Source organism: Penicillium rubens, assembly GCF_028828025.1.
Source record: "Penicillium rubens strain IBT 27055 chromosome Unknown utg000002l_segment0_segment0, whole genome shotgun sequence".
In the NCBI taxonomy this organism is placed as follows: domain Eukaryota; kingdom Fungi; phylum Ascomycota; class Eurotiomycetes; order Eurotiales; family Aspergillaceae; genus Penicillium; species Penicillium rubens.
In genome coordinates, this window is record NW_026890600.1 from 1811112 (window position 1) to 1836604 (window position 25493).

General features: G+C 50.4%; 9 protein-coding genes across 9 annotated transcripts; 5 read left to right on the forward strand and 4 right to left on the reverse strand.

The window, feature by feature from the left end:
• Window positions 1–65: 65 nt before the first annotated feature.
• N7525_003159 (formin-binding protein HOF1) lies at window positions 66–3499 on the forward strand (the record flags this gene model as incomplete). Its single annotated transcript, XM_061212620.1, has 6 exons — window positions 66–108; window positions 159–263; window positions 317–603; window positions 651–962; window positions 1012–3265; window positions 3330–3499. 6 exons carry the CDS (start codon window positions 66–68, stop codon window positions 3497–3499), a joined length of 3171 nt encoding a protein of 1056 aa, XP_061069641.1.
• Window positions 3500–5015: 1516 nt separating this feature from the next.
• N7525_003160 (PP2C family serine/threonine-protein phosphatase) lies at window positions 5016–6437 on the forward strand (the record flags this gene model as incomplete). The annotated part of the gene is made up of 1 exon (XM_002559396.1): window positions 5016–6437. One exon carries the CDS (start codon window positions 5016–5018, stop codon window positions 6435–6437), a length of 1422 nt encoding a protein of 473 aa, XP_002559442.1.
• Window positions 6438–8523: 2086 nt separating this feature from the next.
• N7525_003161 (DUF4870 domain-containing protein) lies at window positions 8524–9285 on the reverse strand (the record flags this gene model as incomplete). Its single annotated transcript, XM_002559394.2, has 4 exons — window positions 8524–8594; window positions 8691–8793; window positions 8853–8895; window positions 8963–9285. The coding sequence occupies 4 exons, from the start codon at window positions 9283–9285 to the stop codon at window positions 8524–8526; spliced, it is 540 nt and encodes a 179-aa protein (XP_002559440.2).
• A 204-nt stretch (window positions 9286–9489) lies between these two features.
• On the reverse strand, window positions 9490–10272 carry N7525_003162 (DASH complex subunit DUO1; the record flags this gene model as incomplete). The annotated part of the gene is made up of 2 exons (XM_061212621.1): window positions 9490–9921; window positions 9976–10272. 2 exons carry the CDS (start codon window positions 10270–10272, stop codon window positions 9490–9492), a joined length of 729 nt encoding a protein of 242 aa, XP_061069642.1.
• A 1050-nt stretch (window positions 10273–11322) lies between these two features.
• N7525_003163 (uncharacterized protein) lies at window positions 11323–12750 on the forward strand (the record flags this gene model as incomplete). Its single annotated transcript, XM_002559393.1, has 2 exons — window positions 11323–12032; window positions 12087–12750. The coding sequence occupies 2 exons, from the start codon at window positions 11323–11325 to the stop codon at window positions 12748–12750; spliced, it is 1374 nt and encodes a 457-aa protein (XP_002559439.1).
• Window positions 12751–13634: 884 nt separating this feature from the next.
• On the reverse strand, window positions 13635–16058 carry N7525_003164 (Mcm10/DnaG-type zinc finger protein; the record flags this gene model as incomplete). Its single annotated transcript, XM_002559392.1, has 1 exon — window positions 13635–16058. One exon carries the CDS (start codon window positions 16056–16058, stop codon window positions 13635–13637), a length of 2424 nt encoding a protein of 807 aa, XP_002559438.1.
• A 360-nt stretch (window positions 16059–16418) lies between these two features.
• On the forward strand, window positions 16419–17702 carry N7525_003165 (uncharacterized protein; the record flags this gene model as incomplete). Its single annotated transcript, XM_002559391.1, has 1 exon — window positions 16419–17702. The coding sequence occupies one exon, from the start codon at window positions 16419–16421 to the stop codon at window positions 17700–17702; it is 1284 nt and encodes a 427-aa protein (XP_002559437.1).
• A 440-nt stretch (window positions 17703–18142) lies between these two features.
• On the reverse strand, window positions 18143–19852 carry N7525_003166 (uncharacterized protein; the record flags this gene model as incomplete). The annotated part of the gene is made up of 3 exons (XM_002559390.1): window positions 18143–18179; window positions 18250–19131; window positions 19197–19852. 3 exons carry the CDS (start codon window positions 19850–19852, stop codon window positions 18143–18145), a joined length of 1575 nt encoding a protein of 524 aa, XP_002559436.1.
• A 2604-nt stretch (window positions 19853–22456) lies between these two features.
• On the forward strand, window positions 22457–24833 carry N7525_003167 (acetolactate synthase catalytic subunit; the record flags this gene model as incomplete). The annotated part of the gene is made up of 6 exons (XM_002559388.1): window positions 22457–22620; window positions 22686–22784; window positions 22840–22907; window positions 22967–24401; window positions 24457–24707; window positions 24766–24833. The coding sequence occupies 6 exons, from the start codon at window positions 22457–22459 to the stop codon at window positions 24831–24833; spliced, it is 2085 nt and encodes a 694-aa protein (XP_002559434.1).
• Window positions 24834–25493: the final 660 nt, after the last annotated feature.

Genomic DNA, 25493 nt, shown 5'->3' on the forward strand with positions numbered 1-25493 from the left:
ACCTCTGATTTCAACACGCTTCAATCGCATGCGCAAAGGCTGGCCGAGGCTTGACATCGATAACAATGCCGGGGACAGTGGCAGATGGACCTACGGTCTCCATGTCTTGTATGTGGTACTACTTTAATTATCCTTGCACACGCTGACAATTACTCTAGTTGCGAACAATTTTTGGGGCAAAGATGACGCGGGACTTCAACCAATGTTGGACCGCGTGCATGGTTCAAAGGTCACAAATGACGAACTGAAGGTTTTCTACAGCAGTACGTGACATGCATGCGACCGCGATAAAATCAAATTCTAACACCCTTTATAGTTCGAGCCTCTATCGAAGATGAATACGCACGGAAACTCCAAGCTCTATGTCGCAAGTCGCTGGGATCACGCGAGATAGGGTCGCTCCGAGCCTCACTCGACGTGGTTCGCGGCGAAACTGAAGCCATTGCCAAGGCACACGCCGCCATCGCAGCCCAAATGAAGACGGAATTGGAGGAGCCACTTGCTGCTTTTGCTAGTGGCATTAAGGAGCGACGAAAGATTATTCAACAGTGCATTGAGCGCTTACACAAGACCAAAATGCAACAGACACAGCTTGTCAACAAAGTGGGTAAATTCACGGAATGGCAAGAGATAAGATACTGATTCTACAGACGCGTGATCGCTATGAGCAGGATTGTCTCCGCATCAAGGGATACCTCGCGCAGGGCCACATGGTCATGGGCCAGGAGGAGCGCAAGAACAAGCAGAAGCTGGAGAAGACCCAGATCCAGTTGGCATCAAATAGCCAGGAATATGAAGCGGCCGTCAAACAGCTCGAGGAGACAACTGGGCGCTGGAATAAGGAATGGAAGTCAGCATGCGATAAATTTCAAGATTTGGAAGAAGAGCGTCTGGACTTCACAAAGAGCAGTCTGTGGACCTACGCGAACATTGCTTCAACTGTTTGTGTCAGCGATGATGCCGTATGTTTAAACTGCCCGGGATTAATTTCAATACTAATTCAATATATAGTCGTGCGAGAAAGTCCGTCTCTCTTTGGAGAACTGTGAAGTGGAGAAAGATATTATCTTCTTCATTAAGGACCAAGGAACTGGCCAGGAGATCCCAGACCCTCCCCGATTTATCAACTTCGCCAAGGATGATGACTCGAGCTCTGATATAGACGAAGCCGACGGCTATTCCGTAGCCCAGTTCCAGCGCACCATGAACCCTGCATTCCGCACATCCTCCCCTCAACCCTCAACATTCGATTCACACCATGACCCACACTCAGACCTCGCGGCTCAAATGGGACATCCTTCTCCTCCCGTCGTTAACAACGCGCCGCCACCTCAGCAACAACCGCTGCCCTCTCAACAGCAGCCACACCCTCAACAGCAGCAGTTCATGCATCAGCAGCTTCCTACCCAGCATCAGCCTGTCATGCAGCAGCAGCCCATCATGCGGCAGCAGCAGCTTCCCACCATGCAGCAGCCTAGCATGCAGCAGCAGCCTCCTATGCAACAGCAGCCTCCTATGCAACAGCAGCCTCTCACGCGTCAACAGCCTCCCCTGCAGCAGCAACCGCCGCTTCAGCCACAACCTGAACAACCCGCGCCACTAGATTTCCGCCGTGGTGGCGCGCCGCCTCCGAACTATGATCCTGAACAACATGGAGAGATTGGCGCTGTTCCGCACAACGCATACCCAACAGATGGTATGACCATGTTCTGTCGGGCCGGACCACCCTCAGAGCGAAGCTCAGCGACCAGCGCATATCGCCCGTCTAGCCGTGACTCTCAGAGCGAAGTTTCGAACCCAACCTCTATCTCCAGTGTTGAGGAAACGCCTACCAAGAAGTCTGTAGTAAAGCCAGCAAGCAGCGCCCCGGTGCCGAGTTCCGGAGATGACAAGTCACCAAAAAAGAAGAGTGCTTTCTTTAGCAACAGCCCCTTCCGGCGCAAGAGTCGCCATGACAAAGAAAGGCCGGTTATTTCTTCGCAGCAAGCCATCTCTTCGCAGCCCGCCGTTTCACCCCAATCCGCGTCTCGCAGTGGTTGGGATTCGCCAACAAAGCAAATCAGTCCGACGAAACAAATGAGTCCGCCCAAACAAGTTATCAGCCCGGCCAAGCAAGTGAGCCCTCCCAAGCAAATGAGCCCTCCCAAGCAAGTGAGCCCACCCAAGCAAGTGAGCCCGCCAAAGCAAGTGAGCCCGCCAAAGCAAGTGAGCCCGCCTAAGCAAGTGAGTCCGCCCAACCAGGGTAGCCCGGCCAAACAAGTCAGCCCAGTCAGGCCTCAGGCAGGCCCCCCGGGTCGTGTCTCTGACAGCCCGGAACCTGTCGATCCTCGAGCCAACTTCCAGCTCAACGTTGGCAACAATGTCTTTGACGTTGCCTCCCCAGAAAAGAGCTCACCCCAGAAGGGATCACAGACAAACCAGGCACCTGAAGATGACTTGGATCCTATTGCGCGGGCTCTAGCAGATCTCAAGACCAGCGGGAAGCAGTCCGCGACACGGGTGTCAGCAGATAGATATCATGGCATCTCTACACCCACTCCGTCGGCACATTCTTCCACCTATGGTGGCAGCAATGCCAGCGTCGCTGCTCCGCCACCAGCATACAATGATCCCACAGTCAAGCGACTTGGCGCACCTCAGCCGGCCTTCACAGCGAAACAAATGAACAAGACAACTCAGCAGTATACTGGTCAAACCCAGAGCATGCTTCGAGGACAAAACAACAGCATGGGATCCAGACATAGCGGGCAAACACAAGAAGCCCCCCGAGCTAGATCACCAGCACCAGCACCGAGACGGAGCGTCAGCCCTCAAGTCCCTTCCCCCCGTGTGGATACTCGGATGAGCCAGAATAGCGGCAGGGGTCCGAGCCCTAGTCCTAGTAGTTACCAGTCTAACAGCATGCGAAGCCAATACAGCCAATCGCCTACTCCGCGTCGTACTCAAGATCCACCCTACTCTCCGAACGACTTCGTTCGGAGGGCGTCACCTGCTATGAGCCACCGTGCTGTATCCCCGCAGCCCCAGTTCAGGCAGCAAGCTCGTCCTTCTAGCGCTGGTGGCATGGAACTGCAGTTGTCTGGAACCCACGATATGTACGGTTCCAGCAGTCCCGGTGGGTATGCTGGCTCGGTTCGAGGAAGCAGCCGTCCCTCATCGACTTATGGTGACGGTCCGCCTATTGGCCGATCCCGGAGCCGTACTATGGCTGTTGCAGAGCCTGGACGCAAATTTAGCCGTGATGGACGACCAATCTTGCATTTCGGTAAGCATTTATATCTCCTCTCGACAATACGTTCTTGGTATCTAACCCGATTTGAATTCCACAGCTCGTGCCATGTACACCTACAATGCCGCCATCCCCGAAGAGCTCAGCTTTGGCAAGGGCGATGTCCTTTCTGTTATCCGCCTGCAGGATGACGGGTGGTGGGAGGCCGAAGTCACCAACGGCCGTGGCCACCCTGGTCTCGTGCCAAGCAATTATCTGCAAATCATCTAATACCCCATTGATCTCACGACCCGCCACGACCCTCCGAACCTTCGTCCTGACGGTGATGCTCTTCCTCATGTCCTCACGTAGATACCATGTCTTTCGTCTACTTTCTTTGCACATTGACGATTTCTTTCTAACTCTACTTCTATTTTTTACTTTCATTCTTGACATGATGCTACAGTCCCATCTTGACATCATCGAACAGCCTGTTTAATCTTATTATTCTGTTCTTGCGGATGTTTTTGGACAGTTTAGCGTGTGTGTCTTGGGAATTTCTACTATGTGCTTCGTGTGAATTTGTTGGAATTTTTTTCTTCTCTTTTCTCTCTCCCCTTCTCTCGACAGAGATCTGCTCGAACGAAATTGTATGATGGGCAATCTCGGCCCAGGAAGCCTTAGCATTCCGCGGCCTGTTCATTTTCTTATTCCCCCTCCCTTGCTCCGTTCTTCGTGATTTCTTTTGATCTATCTTTGGACGCCCGTTCAGCTGTTATGCAGGATACGACGTGCTTTGTTCTAATTGATGCTCTCGTTTCTACGATGTATTTTCCATGATGTATGCAACCAGTAGCCATATCACAACAGGAGTAGCTTGAATTGAATTAAGGACAGTCTCTTATGTGTGTTTGACGATGAGCTCTTATAGTTCACGTGCCTAGGTACCTACCTAGGTACATATAGGTAGGCTCTATATCTGACGTACCCTCAGGAGGCTATTGGATATGATAAACTCTTAGGTTAGCTTTAGAGTGTAGGTACCTACGTCCCAAGGGTACCATGGCCGCTTCTGGAATCGGTGCACACCTGGTGGTATTATGTGTTAATCCACTGTCGCTCTTTCCCTCATACGTTCTTTCCTTGTTCGCATTGTTCTTCTCCCTTATCACCGATCTTCCTCTTGCAATTTCTGCGTTAAAAGCAGATATCCGAGGGATACAGCTTAAGCTGTTCTAATAATACGTCCCTGGCTATTGAGGTCTAGGGCTCTTCTGGCCACGGTTCGCTCCTTCTTGGCAGGGACCCACTCAAACGGGTCTCTCCGCATTGTGGGTTCCGGGAGTCCGTCGGTGCGCTGGTCTCGAGTTATCGGTTAGCAGCATTGAATTTGGTATTGTGCGGTGAGGAAGAACATTCTAAAGAAAGAAACATGCGGAATACTCATATCCTGGATAAATTATGATAATGAGGTTATCTCAATAGGGATTAACGCTATATATATCCTCTAGTCCCATAATGTTTTCATCCGGTGAATCCATTTATCCTTTTCTGAAAACATTGCAACACTCGATTCCCTCTTTACCTAATTAAATATATTCCGTTCAAAGAAACCATGAGTTAATTAGGGGTCTGTGACTAGGTAACTATTTCACACAGGGCTAGATGCTTTGGAGTGCTCGATTTACCCCTATTCCACGTGTACAGCAAGGAGTCTCGTGATCTTACCACCTTGACAACAGCTGGCGCAATCTTCAAGCAACTTCAGAATTCTCTGGCTTTACCTTCTTCCAAGCCACAAGCCACTATGCTATCATGTCTCGCGCGACCGCGTCTAGGGCGCGTGACCACGTCCATCGTACGGGCACATAGTAAACGTCCCATTTCAACAAAGAACTTGTCTTCAAAATGGAAATTTTACATCGCGACTGCCGGTTTGATTAGCGCACCCGGCGTGTCGTGGTTGACCGCTACAAGGGATGAAGTGCCCCGCCTCGAGAGTCCACCAGCAGAGCACTTGGTCCCCGAGCCGGGCCCCTCCAAAGAGGATGTGACGCATATGATATCGAAAGAGGCGTACTCCTTCCAGGTCAGAAATATTACGGGCGTCAAGAGATACGATGGCGCCCAACTGGCGTCCAATAGCCCATGCGAGGACCGGTTTATTCATGGCCAAATTTCTTCGCCATGGAATAAGGATGATCAATGGATGTCCTGGGCTGTTTTCGATGGACATTCAGGCTGGCAGACAGCGGACCTGTTGACCAAGCAACTGCTGCCTTTCGTGCGACGCAGATTGTCCGAAGCTAAACCAGCCTCAAACGACGAACTGGTGCCAAATGAGGCGGTCCAGCGAGCTATCATGAAAGGATTCGTGGACCTCGACGACTCCATCATTAAGACTGCACTAGACACATCTAGGAGCAAAGAATCTTTCCAAGATAAGGTTAAAAAACTGGCTCCTGCTTACGCTGGTTCGTGCGCCTTGTTATCTCTGTATGATCCTATCACAAGCACTCTCCACGTTGCGTGTACGGGCGACTCGAGAGCGGTTCTCGGGCAAAAAGGGCCAGACGGCAAGTGGGAAGCCATTCCCTTGTCAGTCGATCAAACTGGTAGTAACGAAGAAGAGGTCATCCGCATTTCCAAGGAGCACCCTGGCGAGGAAAACATAGCCAAAGGAGGGCGGGTGCTTGGACTTACGGTCTCGCGAGCATTTGGTGACAGTCTCTGGAAGTGGTCGCTGGATTTCCAAAAAGAAATGAAGCAGAAGTTCAATGGTCCATCACCGCTGACGCCACGGTACGATGTTCGCACACCCCCGTACTTGACTGCCGAGCCGGTTGTGACAAGCACTAAGATCGATCCTAACAAACCTTCGTTCTTAATTATGGCAACGGATGGACTATGGGATTGCGTCTCCAGTAAGCAGGGTGTTGACTTGGTTGGGAACTGGTTGGAACCACAAACTGCGGATAAAAAGAGCAAACCAGAGCCAACAGACAGAGAATTTGACTTTGGCAGATTCTGGACAGATGTGAACTGGAAGTTTGAGGAAGAGAGAACAACAATCCAAGATGACAATGCTGCAGTACATCTGGTGCGCAACTCCCTTGGTGGAAATCACCACGAGTTGATAGCTGGCCGGCTTGCTTTTGGCCCTCCTTTCTCTCGACGGATACGGGACGATGTCACTGTGCAAGTTGTTTTCTTTATTACCGAAGAGTAAATATTGAGTTCTTGGTTGATGTGAACTTAGAAGACTAGCCCTAAACTATGTACCTCCGAACCTTTTCGGGCGACGGAGGGCCAAAGATAATTACAGATAATTACGCCCACTGCCACTAAGATATCACATATTTTCAACTACTTTTATCACAAGAACAGAAGGACAGTGTCAAAAATGCCTTCTGTTGGCCACCTGATCACACAGATGCCACAGACCAACGGGGGCGCTGTTTTGCGCACTCGCTCAGATGCTTCCTCGGAAGACATGATCTTTTTTTGGATCATTCTCGCAATGATGTTCGTAATATTAGGTCTGATTGCAAAATATACGTGTTGGGGTAATTGCTTGGATGAGGGAAAATCTTGGTAAGTCGTGGGCGATGATGATACCTCCTTCCCAGTTGCTATTAAAGAGAGACACTAACCAGGCCTTGGAATCTAGACTTGTTGACCCTGTTTATGGGACTTTCCGTCTAATAAGGAGCGGGTTCAGAAAGTTATACCGCTTCATTTTTGTTCGAAAAACACCGCCTCGCGGCACAGCCGACGAGCAGCAAACCACACCTGGTAAAGCCGGGACCCATCCAGACAAAGTACATTAAAGTTACTAATTAGCAATTTCTTTGTTCAGAGTCCATCGAGATGCAAGCTATTAGGATGGAATATATGAGTCCTGATCGCCCAGAAGGTCCGCCAGGCTACGACAACAGCTATCCCGAGGAGCCCTTGCCCGTCTATAAACAATAACAAGACTGTGATTTGGTCTGGAAGAATGGAAAGGAATAAGAATGGACCAAGTAACAATGGTATGGCGTTTCTATATTGCTTGACTCGGCCATTCTATCTTGGCTTTCCTAGTTTGATGTTATACTGAATCTGATGCTACCCTGATGGCTCTATAGACACAAAATCTCAGGCTAAATCGTCTAGCTCACTTTTAAAAGCAGTGTTAAGAGTAGACTAGTAGGTATCTTGAGTAGTAGGTATCTTTAACTGGAAAGTGAGTACGAGAGATCAGCTCCATAACAGTACCCCAGTGATCAAAGTCACATGAAGCTACCTACGCGGCTAGATTTCAATGGTTTGTCAACCAGCACTCTTAACATCTTTTCAACTTGAGTCAATCATATTATGTACATAGGTCTACGGGTCATGCTGACGCAAACCTGGCGTAGAGTATGTATAGATTCAGCCGCCCTCAAGACACACTCTCACTTTCACTGCCCAATATCTTTGTATTTGTCAAGAATGGCTCCTGCTCCTAATGACAAGTCTGATTCAACGTCAGAAACTCCAGCTGAGGCGGCTGCTGGATATTTACTGGTAATTTTTCTATCACTCGTTGTTATACTGTTTTTCATGTTTATATGCGCTATCTTGGATAGGTATGTATGACCATTGAACAATATGAACAGGATGATCTTAAGAATATGATGCTAAAAGTATTATTATTCTGCTAGGCTTGGCGTATTCGATGTAGTCGGCTGCTGGATCAAGTACTTCTACACGCGGATAAGAGCAGGTCTCAACAGATTAAGCCTGAAGAAAGCCAAAACAGAAGGCCGTGGTAAGACCTATGCCAGCCCCTAAAGATCATAGGATGCTATGATATTAAACTAACGTGCCGTGACCATACAGAGCCGCAAGATACTTCCACTGTGAGGCTGCAGTACATGGTCCCTTCTTCTAAGCCGACTCATGACCCTCAAAGTCCAACCGACGTTCCTCATTATGTCCAATAGCCATTGATCTGGCACACATCTTAGGGGAGGCAATGGCTTTATGATTACCTGGAGCGGGACAAATGGTACAAAGTCTTTTTGGAGATGATTGCTCTGATGTAACTGCCAATAAATAGTATGTTATAGTTACTATATTCATCACCATTGGTATTTTGCGAATATTGGCTTCAGCTGGATGAAATGATTAGAGATTCTAAAATTTACAGACCTAGTAAACAAAAGGAGAGTTATTCATCCACGCATAGCCTGTCCAGCAACCAAAGAAAGAAGCGACAGGGGTATATGAAAAAAGACATCCTTCCTCGCAGTAGTAACTCAAGTACGTCAAATTAGCAAGGCTCATGTTCACTCATCATCAACAAAGGAGTTAGCCAGACGACCAAAAAATGGGACCTCAAAATGGTCCAAAGTATCAACTAGAGCTTATGTGATTAGCGTGAGATCTATATTTCGTGCAGATGAACAGCTCAGCCATATTGGCAGCTCCAGTAGAGAAACCTCGGAGGACTCACCATCTTGGTAAGCATGCATGCTGAGGAAGCCGATCAAAGCAATATCGATAATAAACAATGTCCAGGAGAGAAAGCTCGACCAGCAGAAAAGAAGGTGGATGATCTATGTTTGGCATATCAGCGTATGCGACCTTGGGACAATGGGAAATATGGGATACGCACAAACATGGTAGCAAATAACATACTCGATTGCCAAGCATGAAATCTACAGTGAATAGTTAGTAAAATATGGTTTCAAGGAACCCAACAGTAATCCGAAGCCCATTACATACCGCACATAGTCGCTCTTATGTTCAGCTAGTAGCAGGAATACACCCCCCGCGGGAGGTAGAAGCAGATACGCCAGTGCTGCTTCGATATCCATGCGAATGGGAAGACTTGTTTCGAAAGCCCCTAAGCTCACGTGGCCCCCCTCGACATCTCGACCAAAGCCTGTGTTGCCATGTCCGCCGCCAGCAAAGTGACTAGGGGAGGGTAGGTCGGCCGAGGCTCGCGGTGAGCGGAGGATTGGGGATATTCGGTGACCATCTGCGTGGGGAGGGGATAGGGCACGCTCAATCTCTGGTGATTGATCTTGATATGGGGCGAAATCCATTATGTTGTCGTACCTGGAAAGGTGAATGACGGAATGATCTCCGGGGATCAGGGGAATAATTTGGGGTAGCTCCTTATCGTTATCAGATCGCGACGCGTGTAACTGGCCTCAGGCAACAATATATCAAAATAAGGGTATCATAGTTATCATTCTGCTTTATCTTCATGGTCAAAGATTTATTGTACATAAACTAGTCCAGTCCACCTAGACTTTCCCCCGACCGCGAGAAATTCCACTTCCTCGTGCTATCCCACTGACTGGCCGTTGGGTTGTCGTAGACCCCCGCGTTGCCGTGCGGGTTGTGCTTACACTCGGCGTTCTTCCTAAGCCAGTGCTTCGAACTGTGCCCCTCGTAGTTCCGCGGGTGCCTCGTGTACCCCGAGTGACCTGTGCGCGTCGCTTTTCAATTTCCTCAGCTTTTCGCGCTGCTGCTTCTCTTTGTTGCTGTAGTGCCTGTTCACGTCTTTCTGCTGCTTGCTGTCTTTGGATCGCTTGGTTCTCGATGTCAATCACATCCTGAGTGGCGCCTTGCCAGTTGGGGTTGAGGATCAATCGCTGATTATGCTCGGTTTGGGAAAGGATGCGAGCCCACGTGTTGAGGAGTGTCGAGGCCGAAGTAACAGTTTGTGAAACTGTCTATAGATATAATTAGCCAGAGTATCAACCATTTTACGAGGAAAGACACATTACCTCCATGTTTCCCTTGGCGGAGTCCAAGCTTCCCAGAAGTCCTTCTATCACTTCGTTGATATTCCGCACACCTTGTAACTCCGTCCGGAGAGCAGCCTCCCGGGCCTCCTGGGTATCAAAGAGAGGATCCTCGCCATCATGGGAAGCTCGAGGTTCTGGTGTAGTTTTCTCGTCAGAGGTTCTTGGGTTGATCTTTTTGTGGGTCGCCCTCTTGGATGGGGAATTCCAGAGGTCCTCTGTATCGTCATCGGATAGTTGAAGTCTCTCCATTTCTTCTGCCGTGGTGCGAAAAGCCATGATGTTGAATTTGCAGAGTAGGAGCCGAAGTATGTACAAGCAATCTTGACCAACTAAGCGCCCGGTGGGTTTAGACCTTTAATAATTGGACCTATAAAGTAATCAAGGTCAATTGACAACTGATGAGTGACAGATCGACGGCTGAAAGATGAATCAAATAGGAATTGGGGTAGATACAGGAATATCAACATTGTTGACGCGGGGTTTTCAGCCACTATTGCCTTACCGCCTATTCTATCACCGCCTTCTTTTGTTTTACACCTACAGGTACGACCAACCATCGACCTTACACCCTATAAAGATAAAACTATTTCTCTTTTACGGTACATAGTTAATACCACGGTTAGTATAGCGACACTTTAGACTACGGATATATCTTAATACCGTGAAAATCTGGTATTCGAGTTGAATTTCAGTATTGCAACCATTGTACGACCGGATTCCTGCATTAAGGATCTCCCAGATGGTATTACCTACCTACCTAGGTAGGTAACATTCTACTTAACGTAATCCAGAGATTACACCTGGCATGTACCTATGTACATATGTAGGTAGTCCACGGGTTTTGTAAAGTGAGAATGAGTTTAAATTACTAGGTACTGGTAATATAAACCAGAGGGTTATGTGACGGCCATCCTGATCCCTATAGTCGCCCGTAGCCACCATAATTACCGAGGCGGTGAAGACACCCGATACCCCGAGTGGCTGGGCGACAGTCGGCCTTTCACAACAACTTCATTCACCCTTCATTCACCTACAACTGATCGTTTTTCGTTCTCGTCGCCTCGGACAATTGGCTATCTTCAATTTTACGTCTGATATCGATTTTGAGCTTTAATATCTCCGAGTGCCTCTGTGGTTTTGGCCGGAAATCTCACAAGTCGGACGTGGTACGCCCTTGATTATATCGACGCTCGTTCTCGACACTTCGTCAAGACCGAGAATTCCAGAAAAAGCCCTGGCATAAACTGCGACTAATAGTCTATTTATATCTTTAATCAAAAGATCGCAAAACCATCGAGCGGCTGTTCAATCGTTATTCAAGCCAACATGGCGTCAACACCACCGCCGCCATCACCGTCTACGCTTCGTGTACCAAGGGCGCCGCGACATGGGGCAAAGTACGACGACTATGAACCTTACCCCACACGTTATTCCGCTAGACTCGCAGGTCAACGAGGGTCAAGGGTTGCCCAAACCACACCGCCCCCACGTCACGCAACCGTATCTGCCAAACCTGGAGCATCTAAAAGAACGCTTTCGCCTTCTTCGCCTGGCACCCCCAAACCCTCGCCAAAAAAGGCTGCCCGCTCTCACAGAAATGCTGCCTCCCGTATTTCTCCCTTCGATTCTGAACTTTCACTTCCCCGCACTTCTGCACACCACATCCCCCAAACCTCTGCAGAACAGGCTTTACCTACCCCAGCTAAAACCCCTTCGAAGAAGAAGATAATCAATTCTGACTCTTCCACATCTCGTTCTCTTTTCCCTTCCACTTCCACCAGCAAACGCAGGAAAATGGACAACCCCAAGTATTCTGCTGAAACCCCAGCAATCTTTGTTGATGAGCCTTCTATTCAAACTGCAGAGCAAGAATTGGGTATCCCCATCCATGAGGACTCCCGTGATCGCATCCCTGTGATCGGTCCTCTCTCGAATGATCCGTTTCCGTTCATTTACAACTCTGGAAGACCGGTCGGACGAGGACGACCTGCCACTCGCCCAACCACCAACCCCAACGAAGGAGCGTGGTACGTCCAGTAAGTCAACCGTCATTTATTAACTATACCCACATATTCTAACTTGTATTTTAGCCGTGGAAAAAAGGTATTCAAGCGCTTTGACGACATGGAAGATGAAGGCGAGGATGAGGATGACCTTGGCCTTTTCGCCAACCGTCCCGACCTGTTGGCTAGGAACCCTGACATTCTCAAGAGCGTGAAACCTTTGAGACGTGGCGACATCAAACCTCGTCTCCTATTTCCCGACCCCGCTAAGCCTACCAATGGTGACGAGGAGGATATCACCGATGTCGAGGATCACGAGCCAACGTCTCCAACTCTGCCTTACGACAGTCTCCAAGACCAGGAACGTTTGACTCCTCCCTTCTTGCGGGATCCCTTTGAAGAAGGCACACCTGTCGGTCAATCAGCCCCCGTTGCATACAGAGACCTCCGTCCTCGCTCTAACTTGGATGTGACTCCTGCCCTGCCCACTTCTTTCTCCGAGAACCTCGCTCCCGGCGCTTCCCGCGAGGTACGACTCCTGTCCCCGGAGACCTCTACCAGCAGTGGCAGCAACCTCCTGAGGTACTGGCCGTCTGTGAGCACTAAGACGCGGAAGCCCGAATCCCGCGCTGACCGTATGAAGCGCCTCCGCGAGGCCCGCGGTAGCCCTGCCCCACGCACCCGAAAGGCCCTGCGCGCGGAAGCTTCTCGAGAGGCTTCGACCGCCGAGCCATCTACGTCCGATGCCTAGATCTCATTCAGTCATCACATTTACTCACGTCCAATTTGAATTCTCCCAGCGCTGTCATTTGTGCGTTGGCCGGAATTGGCGCCAAGTGTGTCATCCTTCTCTTTGTTGCGCCTGGGCGCACCCTTTTCTTGCTGATGTTTCCTTCTTTCTTCTCATAATGCCCTTCTTTGTCCCCATGATGGCTGTCTTGTAATTGCGCAGGCCGCAGGGGTTCGTCTCGTTTTTTTTTCTCTTTTTTCTCCAATGGCGCGCATGGGTTTGGGAATCGCGAATAGGATACCTCAGGAAAACATATTCGGCCGGAATAGCGGTGTTCTTTCTGTCTTTTCATCTGCACTTCTGTTTCTTTCTTTCTTTTGACGTTTCTTGATTTTTCTTTTCGTACCGGCGCACTCTTTTTCTGCTTTTTTTTTCTTTTCGTCGCGGGAAGCGGATCGGTGGTCATCACGGGAGGAATCATGGTAAATCGTAACAGCCCAATGGAAATTCATGATATTTGCAAAATCCTTGCCTGTAGATGACTGATATTCAGTCCCGATAGAAGGTCCCAGCTAGGAGGTGTAGTCAAAACAAGCTTTCGGCAGTAGCCGGGCGAATCACTGGTACAAGTCCGCGCAGCAACTACCTAAGTACCTACGTACTTGTACAAGTAGACAAGGAGAGGAAGCTTTCATGATGGGGGTACAAATACATTAACCGAGACATCGATTTATGACAAGGGTGGTATCTAGCTTCACTCCTCAACAAATCCAACAAAAAAAGGAAAATCCGCCCAATGCAACCAGGACATGCTTTGTATTCGTTATAGCGTTATTGGTATTCCCATCCTCAACGGAGACTCAAAGGTTTGAAAGGCAACAGGATGGATATGGCTTTTGGATGCGTCAAATGAACTCCAAATCATCATCGTCGTCGTCATCATCCAAGAGTACCTGCTTCCCACTGGGCGTGATTTCAGCAGGCGCACCCAGGCTCTCACGGCCAGCCTCCTTGATACCCCTTGAAGTAATAAAGCGCGTCTTCTTGACCCCGCTGCCGTGGGGCTTGTCATGGGCACGCTTCATTGGACTTAGACGGACATTCTTGGCTTTGCCAAACGTGGTCATATCCAGGCCGTTGGTTGTGGTGGGGCTCTTCGGCAGGGGGGTTCCTGGTGCTGTTTCCTTGTTTGGGCTCTCGTTGCCGGTCCTTGTGCGAAGGTACTCGGCGCCCACGCCACCTACGCGGCCGGAAACTAGCTTCTGGGTGATGTCACGCTCTCGCTGTTGGGTCGCAAGACGCCGGCGCATTCGCTCCTCCTTGCTGTCCATACCGCGCCCCATCATACCCGAGGCGATGAAGGGATCGTCATGCGAATCAATAAGGTTTGCCGCAGAGCCTCCCATGGGGTTGAAGGACGAACGACCAGCGCCGCGGTTTCTGGGGGGCGCCACGTAGTAGAGAGATTGAGATCCCATGTCATATTGAGGGCCATCGTGTTTCAAACCTTGCTTGTAAGCAGCTCGTCGCCTCACTCCTTCCCCAAACAAACCGGTCCGCGAACCGGATTTACCACCAGGACCAAGCATACCGGTGTCAGCATTGACCCCCGAGCGTTGGCCCTGAGTGCGTCGGATCTGGATATCAACGTGGAAGTCACAGAACTCGGTTTTTCGACCATCTATCCAGGATTGGCAGGTCTTTCCGTCTTTTCTCACGGATTTGCAGAACCCGATATCCCGTGCCTTGCCAATTTCGAGGACCTTGTCATCTGATGAGGACAATGACAAGCTGAATCGGTTTGTGTCCAGCTTGTGTTTCGGTGGAGGCATGATTGTGGGGTTCAGAATTGCAACGAGGGTCCCTTCCGAGATTTTGTAATAACGGGGGAAAGCAGTGTCAAAAAGGAAGAGGTCAATAGTCCATTTCAGGTCAGTTAGGGTAATGGCCATATATCTGTTCGTGTTGTTAGACCCATCATCATAAGGGTCCTTCTCTTTAGCCGAAGCGTTCGCCGAAACTTTCTTGTCCTTGGGGTCCGACTTGGAAGCGACGATCCCAAATACCACGAAGTCCCCATCAATGTCCTCTGGGAGTTCGAATGCGGGTGCCTTGACGGTTTTCAGTAGATCAGGAATGCGAAGAATTCTCTTTTCTGCGAGTGTGCGGCTCAAGAAAGAATGCGGGAGAACTCGGCTTGATAGATGTAGCGACGAGTAGGACTCAAATTTTGAAGAATCTGGGGCCTTCACCGTAGTATCGTCAGTTTGGCCTGATTTGTGAGAGGAACTTAGTTCTTCTTCCGCCGTATGAGTTCGCCTATGTAGGTGAGATTGTCTCTCTTTGAGGCCACTGCCCTCAGTACTTCGAACGTTCGGAGTTGTATTACTGCGTTGTAGACCGGATGGGCGGGATTGTCCCACGGATCGAAGGATATCCTCGCGACTGAAGCTTTCCGTAGGCCGCTCTCGAGACAACGACGGTGGCGGGGAATGCTTTTCATCCGAAGCTGCAGCTTTGAAGGCCTCTAGCTCCGACTTGTCAATTTGAAAGGCCGAACTGCGGTTAGCCTGGACCCTTTCTGATCTCTCCAGCCGAGATTTCTCAGCCGCTCTGCCTTCCGCCATTCTCTCGCTGAAACTTTTTATCCGGTTGATCCCTCCTGTTGATGAAGGAGAAGTCTGGGGGCGTGAAGAGAATATGTCGTTGGAGCGCGGTGTAGCACCGTCTCGAAATCCCATGTGACTACTTGGCCGAGGGCCGGGCCTTAAGCTTGGAGGTCGTTTCAAGGATACATCATTGGCCTTCCAGCCCTTATCAATACCCATGACATATCTCCGAGGCGATATAGGGTCGGCGACAGGAACTTCTCGCTTGGTAGGTGATGCCGGAACCTGGATTCCATCGCTGCTTGTTCTTTGCCTTCCTCCATTGGTGATTCTTGGTGTTGCACCGCGGTCTTCTGTTCGTAGAGCGCTAATTGCGGAATCCGGTCGAGCATCTTCGTCATCGAGATTCGAACTAGATCTTCCGCGATTCTTTTGCTGGAGTTTCTTCAACTTCAAGCGCGCTTTGATCTCTGCTAGCTGAAGCTGCAGGGTCTCTTCATCCTCCTCCTCCCCATCATCTTCATCCACAATTTGACTCGCTTTTGATCGGATATTGGGTGTGGTATTCGAGCGCTTCAATGGCGATGCTAGATTCTCTCGATTGCGTTGCATGTCTTGGTACTTTCGTCGTCCAGCCGGCGAACACAAGAGAGCCGCGCGGGGGGATTGGGGCGGCCACGCGGGTTCGACCACTTTGACGGGGGGTGAATAGTTAGCCATGGAATTAGGCCAAGTTGATCGTAGGTCCCTTACTGGCGATTAATGAGAGGATTCAGACGTAATCAGTGACTGAAGATACCATGGAGCGTCATTTGCGGCCCACGCCCTTTGCCCTTGCGCAGAGTGCAGAGTACAGAATGTAGAATTTATGGTGAAGGGATATTCAAGATAGAGAGAGAGAACAGGGTACAATAACAAAATCGGGCTGAAACTCGCTAATGCAAAGGGAAAGTGACGGATCGCGTCCAAGGGCTGATTGGGTTCGGGAAGGCGCGTTCGGCGCGTTTCCATTTTAGCCCCTTCCGTTTCCCGACCTTCTGGTCTTCTGGTCTTCTCCTTCACTCCCACCTATATCACACAATGAAGACTCGATCAGCCCCGACGAATTCTGAGAAGTCTGAAGACGTGACTAAAGCTAAAACTCTCGTTGCGGCAGAGAAACCGAGCAAAACGTTCATCCTTCCATCCCCTACCAGCGACAATGCGCGACTCCTCTCCCTGCCAGATCCCCAATCGGGGGAGCTAACACGTTACTTCTTTTGCCCGAATCGCGGTATATACGAATTTACGGTTGTTGCGCCCCCAGCACATATGGGGCGTAGTATTCTGTTCGCGCCTCGCGCGCGCGAAACCCAGAGTCCGTCGGAAGGAGAGGAAAAGGAATCCGAGCCCGCGGTGCAGGGCTCGATCACGAAGAAAGCAGAGTTCCTAGTGGCAACTCCTGTGGATGCGCTGTTTTTCATGGTCCCGTTGTTAGCACCTTCTGCGAAATCAGGCCGTTCTCTTTTCCAGCCATTCGACGATATAATCGACTCCCAAGACGATATGCCCAAGCATCTGCGCCAAGTCCTTTACGATGATGAATTCCGGGGCTCCCTCCTAGCGCGGGCGGAAGCTATATGTGAAGTGGTCGAGGCTGGCGATGAGAAGATGTTCCGGTTCAATGAGACGAAGCTTGTTCAGGAGTTGATCACAAAGGCAGAACGTATGGCGGATCGGGGTCTTCCTGCGAGTCTTGAAGAACGCTTTGTTCGTCAGACGCTAGCCACTCCCTTGATGGCAGTAAAACGAGAAGATGTCGCGACTAGCCAGGAGCCATCAAACGAGAGCCAGGAATCGGCCTCGAAGTCCGAGGAGAGGGATGATTCACCCTCGACTGTGGCTACAACTGCGACTCCATCTGTTGCGACACCTGCAGGGGAATCGACACCCGTGCCACAGCCACCGAGTGAAGAGTCGCCAGCTTCGGATCACATTACTCGACTCCTCCGAATTTCCACTGCACTGTCCTTTATGAAGGAGTCATATCTGCCCGCCACCATGGCTTCGAGGCTGGATGAGATCCTCGCTTCCGCAGAGAGCCCAATCGATTTCAAGCCGCTGAACGACCGTCTCAAGGAGATTGCGGATCTTCGTGCTCAAGCTCTCGCATCACGCGACCTGTCCAACTTCAGTCGGAAACGAGGCCTTGACGACGAGGAAGAGGATATACGGGGCGAGAAGAAACGTCGCAAGGAGGAGGAAGAGAAAAAAACCAAGGCCTCGCAATCCCAAGCAGTTAAGAATCTGAAGAAGGTCAACACGAGCGGGATGCAGAAAATGAGCGCTTTCTTCGCCAAGGCTGCCCCCAAGAAGAAGACTTGAAGTTTCCGGATACAACCAGCTGAACAATAACATGTATGTTATGCAGGTAACTTATTGCCTGGCTTCAGAGGAATCCAACCAGCAAGTTCTATGGTTGAAAGATTCTGTCTATGGACCTGGAGCCAAACCCTCCTGCCCAGACAGAGCCACCAAAAGGCACTCCCTGAGCAAGTGAGGGCGAGTCAAGACGCTCGCCTCGTTCCACAATCCCAGCCAATCTGCGCGATTGCTTGGAAGGCACAGTAGCTGTCTGAAAGAACCGATGCCCAGGAGATCTGGGATATCTTTTCTCCAATCCGGCGCATCCTTATGCAGCTTCAATGTATACTATTTATTGAATAGTCCATGTAAAGATGAAGTGATGTCATATTTTGAATTTCAATATAATATAATCGATAGCCCTATTCGAGAGGGCTTTGCTTCAATCTGCCATGCAACATTCAAAGAGGGATCTGGTCAATAGCAGCCCCCGTAACCCTATAACAAAAATGTTAGCCATTATCCAATATATCCCAGCGATCAAAAGGGGTGAACAGGAACAACATACAAGAACGACCCATTGGACGGCTTGCTAATAACCATAGCCTGCTCCAACTTCTCCTTGCTGATATCGGGGAACTTCTTAAGATAGTACTCATCCCTCAGCGCAGAAGTAACAGCCTCCACCTTACCCTGAGGCAACATGTGAACAGTGCAACCACCCCATCCAGCACCAGTCAAGCGACTACCCCAAGTACCCGCACGACGCGCAATAGCACAGATATCATCGACCTCGGGTGCACTGCAGTCATAGGCCGTAGCGCACGATTCCTGTGACTCATTAAGCAATTGACCGAGATAGTGAATGCGCTTCTCGTCCAGCTGGGTAGCCTTGCTGAGACAAGCCTTGAAATCAAGCACACGGCGCGCCTCCTTGAAGCAGTGTAGCGCGCGCTGACGGAGCTGGAATCGCTCCGCTTGCACGGGGAATGCGGAGAGGAAGGTTGCCTCTAGCTCGGCTACGGTCATGCCCAGCAGCTGCGCCATCTCCTCGCGCGTGTATCCCTCTTCTTGTGTGAACAGGTCCATCGTCGCTTGGATCACGGAGTCGATTTGGTACTCCAGGGGATCTTGGAGACGGCCTTCTTTGGTCATTAGCTCGTTGTGGAAGTTGCGCAGGCTGTACCCGAGGGAGCTGTTATCCTTGGGTAGTGTTACGCCGTGGTGCTTGGCGAGGATCACGGCGGCAAGTGTGCACTCTGCTACGCGCAGGTTGTAGTGACGTGGGGCGGTGTCGGCCTTGTTGGAGGTTACGAAACTCTGGGCCATCAGGAAGGTGATTTCGTCGGAGGAGGTGGGGATTGGGACGTGGTGGGCGTTGAATTTAGGGAAGAACTGGGTGTAGAGCAGGTAGCCGCGCTTGGAGAAAATGGATGCTGCTTGATCCATGCTGTGTTTACGTACTGAGGTTAGTTTGCTGCTGGTTGCTGTCGTCTGTTGAGGGGGATAACTCACCCGCCGGAGTAGACGCCGACAGCGCGCTCCGAGACAACAGCCAGATCTAACAGATCCTGCTTGGAGACGTCGTGGTTGTTGGCCTTCATAACGGCCAGGGCACTAGCGCACACGAAAGCAGCACTGCTGGAGATACCACCACCGGGTGGCACATTGCCGTCGACCAAGATCTGCATGCTAGCAGGAACGAGCGAGCCATCTGCTTTCTCCTTGCGCAGGAACTTGAGGGCACCAGATAGACCGGCGCGGAAATAGTTCACCCACTCGTGCTTCTTGGGGTCGATCTCGACGTCCTTATCGTGGGGCACGCTGAACTCGCGGGCGGGGAACTTCTCCGGCGAGACGTTGGCGATTGTGATAGTGGTGCCCTCCGCGCTAGCGGGGACTACCTTGACAGCCATGATCACATCGACGCTGACGGCGGTCGGCAGGACATCGTACAGTGAGTAGTCAATGTGTTCGCCGATAATGTTCACGCGGCCGGGACTGCGCGCCACAAAGTCTGGGCGGTAGTTATATGTCTTGTTGAACTGAGTAATGAGATTGGTCCATCGCTGCTGGTGCTCTGGTGCAACCGAAGTCAGAGAGGCCTCATCTGTTGCGTAGACTTCCGCGATAGACTCTGTTTGCGGCACAAGCTCTTGTTGGGGTGACATGGCGGGGTAGGGGAGAAGGCGGGGGAATGGAGAGGAATAGAGAATAGGAAAGGGGAGAAGAAGGACCAGAAGAGGGAGAAGAAGTATAAGAAGTAGAAACGCTAGAGTGGTAATTTGTGTGTAATTTCTCTTCAAGCAAATGTCCCCATATTCCCCCGGGTAAAGTGCCAGGCACGTGAGGTTACAGCAGGGCCATTTTTCCCGTTTCGGGAACTTCGGTGACTTCGTGTCGCTGCTTTGCGGGGAGGTGTTATGGGACTCTCCCCAGGGTCTCCATTCATCAATAACTCCACAGTTTCTTATTGGTTGGTTTGCTTTTCCCTCGCGGGGGTTTTCTACCCGATTTGGCTATGACGACATGTTCTGCTATATGCTATATAGCTAGAAATATGTTATATTATTTTCATGAAGTCTCTCTCCTCTCTATTCCTTGTAGGGACTCTTTCATTGCATCAAATTAGTTCTTATAGTCATCCCTTTATATCTACATCATGTCCTTCCTCTACGATGCACGTAGGGTGTGTTCCTGGCCTGTGGAGTCTCGAGCCGAGCGTATCGGATGGAGGGATCCCGAAAGTGGGCCTGAAAAAAGTCGGGATGCCATATACGGGCCGATAGAACCGGGAAAATATGTTGTAGGGAGAATAGAGAATACAACGTGGCTACATATATGCATAGCCGATTTTTCAATGGGGAAAGCCTGCTTTATGGCTTCTCTCAATGCATAGCTGCGGGACATACTACAATCATCACAATCATCAAGGACCCATGGAGACCAGTGTCTTCATATATAGTCACCCGAAGCCAAGTGTGCCCGGGTGAGACCCACGGCTGACTTCGCGGGAGAGAAAGCTCGCGTGGATCGATGCTGGGCTACCTTGGTAAGGAAAATAGTCAGAAGGAGTTCATACTCCGTAATGGCCTTGATTGGCCTCTGGACTGGCCTGGAAATGAGACGTCACATAACAGCGGCGGTTCCCGCTTCTATATCTAGCCCCTATGAACCTCCGCAGTAGAGGGAGTTGCGGTGGTATACGCCTAACAAGCATGTGGGTTAATGTCAGATCCATCTTCCCGTGGGGAGATATTTCCGGTGGCATCTGGTCATAGTCATTTCCAAAGACACTAATCGGAGGGGCATGTTCCACATTTTCATCAAGATGCCCATGTCCGCCTATGTTGTAGTCGGTAAATGCGGGCTGAGGGTTCTTTCCAGACGTAATTGTACGACTTCCTATGACGATCCCCGATATCGCTACCAGGCAGCGTGGAATTCATTCGGATGCCCTCCTCGACCAATCTTGCAAGTGAAGAAGCCTCAATCTCTTCATAGGGAGAAATGTCGCCTAAGCCGAGATGAAACGGTAACAGGCAAGTTTGGGCTTGTGGCCAAGTTTCCCATTGTCGCACGACATTGTGGGAAGAAAGATTTCGTAGGAAATAGACCAACGAGCGCAGGACGAAGCTATTCCCGCACTTATGTACAGACTTTTCATCGGACTAGACTCAAATTACCGATCGAAGATTAGCCCTGAAGGTAAATGTGATATATGCACTCACTTGACATATCCAAAGACCTACGGCACATATATAGAACCTACCTAGGTAATGCACATGGATGGCTGTGTTAATAATATACATGCGGGGACCGACTAGATTGCATTCGGCCCTGGGCCGAATGATACGATGCAGATAAGTTTCCCAGGTTAGCTATCACGGTGAGACCAACAGTGATGTGGGGATAAGTGCATGTGTGTAGGGTTAATATTTACTAAGGTTTACAACCCGATCTATATAAAGCGCCGTTTATTTTGTTTCCCGTTCTACTCGATCGAATTACTACCCTGACTTGCTAATCCAAGGACGTAGAGCATTTCAATTTACCTCTAGGAAATAATCCAAGCCAAAGGTGCGGAATAGCAGTATAGAAGACCGACGATTCCGAAATAGCGGAAGTACGGTTGACTTGTATGCTAAGTTGCGTAAAAAGACCAGTAGTGTAGCCCAGCAACAGACCTTGGAGGCTTGGGCACTCGCAGATCATGCAGTAAGGGATCAACAATACTGCAGGTCTAACAAGGGCGAGGTATAACGTCCTTACAACGTTCCTTGTCCAGTAGCCTCCAAAGTTGGCCCAGACGCCCGGACCGATCTGGACCCACATGACCGAAAAGTTCGGGGGATCAGACAAGACTCCGGTGAGTTTGGTGTAGAAAAACCCTTAAAAGATATAAAATGCTTGACTATCAGTGACATTTATGTTCCTGTCCCGATATCCATGGCAGACATGATAGTCCCACGTATATATCTGATTCGTTAGTAGTCTGTTGGGGTACAGGTAGACCATAATGTTGCCGAGGACATACGAAAACACCAAATCAGGTGATCTAGCAATGGCCGAGGTCGGAGGGCGCGAAGGGGCGTCCAACCAATCAAAAGCCCCGAATTTCTTGACTCAGAGCGGTCGGACATTTTGGGTTAAGCGTTTTCTCGGAATCCCCAGAGACGAGTCACTGGCAATCTTCAGCGGTCAATTGGGACTCATTTTTCTTTACTTTCTAAACCACTCTCCCCTCAGTCTTCCTGGCTTGGCCGTCATTCATAATGATGCCATTAAGACCTTCAAAAAGCGCTCTGCGCGCTTTCCACCTCCAGAAGCAGCTTGCTGGACGTCGACCTTTTTCGACCTCGTTTGTGGCTTCGGCCGCTTCGCCCCACCGCTCCTCCGTCCAGAAGCGTACCCAGAGCACAGCTACGGCTTCAAATCCGTGAGTTATTTCCCCATATGATCACAATGCAATTGTAGTCTAGTTCTAATTTGCTTAATCGTCAGGGAATCCAGACCCGTGCCCAGTCCGGCGTTCAACCAGGAACCCCATCGCAATGAGATTTCTCCCTTGCAACACCGCCAGCTCCCCGAGCTCGATGACTCGTATGTTAACCCTCGTGGCAGCTTGTACACACCAAACTAATTAGCTGGTACAAAGGATGGTTGGAATGAGTGGTGGAGAGATCTTCCACGAGATGATGCTTCGCCAGGGTGTTAAGCACGTCTGTGAGTATATCATGCTTGATATTGCTCAGTTTGCCAATTCTAATACTTGGTATTTGCAGTCGGTTACCCTGGTGGTGCCATTCTCCCCGTTTTCGATGCTATCTACAACTCCAAGCACTTCGAATTCATCCTTCCCAAGCACGAACAGGGTGCTGGCCACATGGCGGAGGGTTACGCACGTGCCTCTGGCAAGCCCGGTGTCGTCCTCGTTACTTCTGGTCCTGGTGCTACCAACGTTATCACTCCTATGCAAGATGCTATGTCTGATGGTACCCCGATGGTTGTCTTCTGTGGTCAGGTCCCCACCAGCGCTATTGGAACCGATTCCTTCCAGGAAGCCGATGTGATCGGTATCTCACGTGCCTGCACCAAGTGGAATGTGATGGTCAAGTCCGTTGGTGAGCTGCCTCGCCGCATCCAGGAAGCTTTCGAGATCGCGACGAGTGGTCGTCCCGGTCCCGTCCTGGTTGACCTGCCCAAGGATGTCACTGCTGGCATTCTCCGCAATCCCATTCCCATGCACAGCACCATCCCTTCGCTTCCCAGCGCAGCTACTGTGGCAGCCCGCGAAATGAGCCGGAAGCAGCTCGAGGGCACCATTAACCGTGTTGCTAACCTCGTTAACGTTGCTAAGAAGCCCATTCTGTACGTCGGTCAGGGTCTCCTTGCTCGCCCCGATGGCCCTGAGATCCTTAAGGAGTTTGCCGATAAGGCATGCATCCCGGTCACCACCACCCTGCAGGGTCTTGGTGGATTCGACGAGTTGGATCCTAAGGCTCTCCACATGCTGGGTATGCACGGATCCGCTTACGCCAACATGGCTATGCAGGAGGCCGACCTGATCATTGCTGTTGGTGCCCGTTTCGATGACCGTGTGACTCTCAGCATCCCCAAGTTCGCACCGCAAGCCAAGCTTGCCGCTACTGAAGGCCGCGGTGGTATCGTGCACTTCGAGATTATGCCCAAGAACATCAACAAGGTTGTCCAGGCCAACGAGGCCGTGGAGGGTGACTGTGCCGACAACCTCCGTCTTCTTTTGCCCCATGTCAAGGCTGTGTCTGAGCGTCCCGAGTGGTTCGAGCAGATCAACGACTGGAAGCAGCGTTTCCCCCTGTCTCTCTACGACCGCCAGACCGAGGACGGTCCTATCAAGCCCCAGGCTGTTATCGAGAAGCTTAGCGAGCTCACCGCTGACCGGAAGGAAAAGACTATCATCACCACCGGTGTCGGACAGCACCAGATGTGGACTGCCCAGCACTTCCGCTGGCGTCACCCTCGTACCATGATCACCTCCGGTGGTCTCGGTACTATGGGTTACGGTCTCCCCGCAGCTCTCGGAGCCAAGGTGGCCCGTCCCGACTGCCTCGTCATCGACATCGATGGTGATGCTTCTTTCAACATGACTCTCACTGAGCTTTCCACCGCTGCTCAGTTTAACATTGGTGTCAAGGTGCTCCTGATCAACAATGAGGAGCAGGGTATGGTCACTCAATGGTAAGCTGTCGTGTCTGATCTTCCGGGTATATTTGACTTACTTTTTCTGTTCCAGGCAAAACCTCTTCTACGAGGATCGGTACTCGCACACTCACCAGCAGAACCCCGACTTCGTTCCCCTTGCTAAGGCTATGCGCATCGGCGCCGATACGTGCTTCAAGCCCTCTGAACTTGAGGAGAAGCTGAAGTGGCTGATTGAGCACGATGGCCCTGCCCTCCTGGAGGTCATTACTGACCGCAAGGTCCCTGTCCTTCCCATGGTGCCTTCTGGCCGTGGTCTGCACGAGTTCTTGGTCTACGATGAAGGTATGCAAACCCCTGGCTAGTGAATTGACTGGAAACACCATTAACTCATTCATTACAGCCAAGGATCTGGAGCGCAAGGAGTTGATGCGCGAGCGTAATGTGGACTTCAGTGTCCGGAAAGAATAGGTGACTAGCCAATGTCACCTCGACAATTATATTTCTGTACTTTGATATCCATGGCGTTTCTTGGCTTGTTCACCAAAAGCGATTGAGGCAATATCTGTCTAAAGATAAACAACAAATCCGTTAACCAGATTGCTCTTGGAGGTCTCTTTGGCAGAGAAGTTTGGTGCTCGCGGGTTCTATACCCCTGCTGAGCTTTGGCCTTCGCCATATCCCTGAAACAGGAATGGGGAATTGCATGAAACACGTGCTTCACCATGGTCTTTGATCGATGTTGGCCTTTTCTCTTGCCAGGTTGCTCCTCTTGTATATAATCATTGACGTCTCCGGTTCCTCGATAGGAATTGGGGAATTGATACGTTCGAGTTCCATTAAATAGGAGCAGTTAGTCATTGGAAGCATTTATCACTTGTTTATTACATGTTCATAAGCACTTCCTCGTATCTTCATCACGCTAGATGGCTTTTGCTTTTGTTGGCTAACAATGTACCTAACTCAGGCCCTCTCCTAATCTAGATGTGAGATCACCTACCTAAAGAGGTAAGTAGCCAGGACTCAGGATTAGCCACGTACAGAAAGTAAAGTGAGCTGCTTAATTCCTCGCTATCGCTTCTTTGCCCGGTTCTGTCGAGCATACATGTATCAAATAGGTAGTCAAAAACG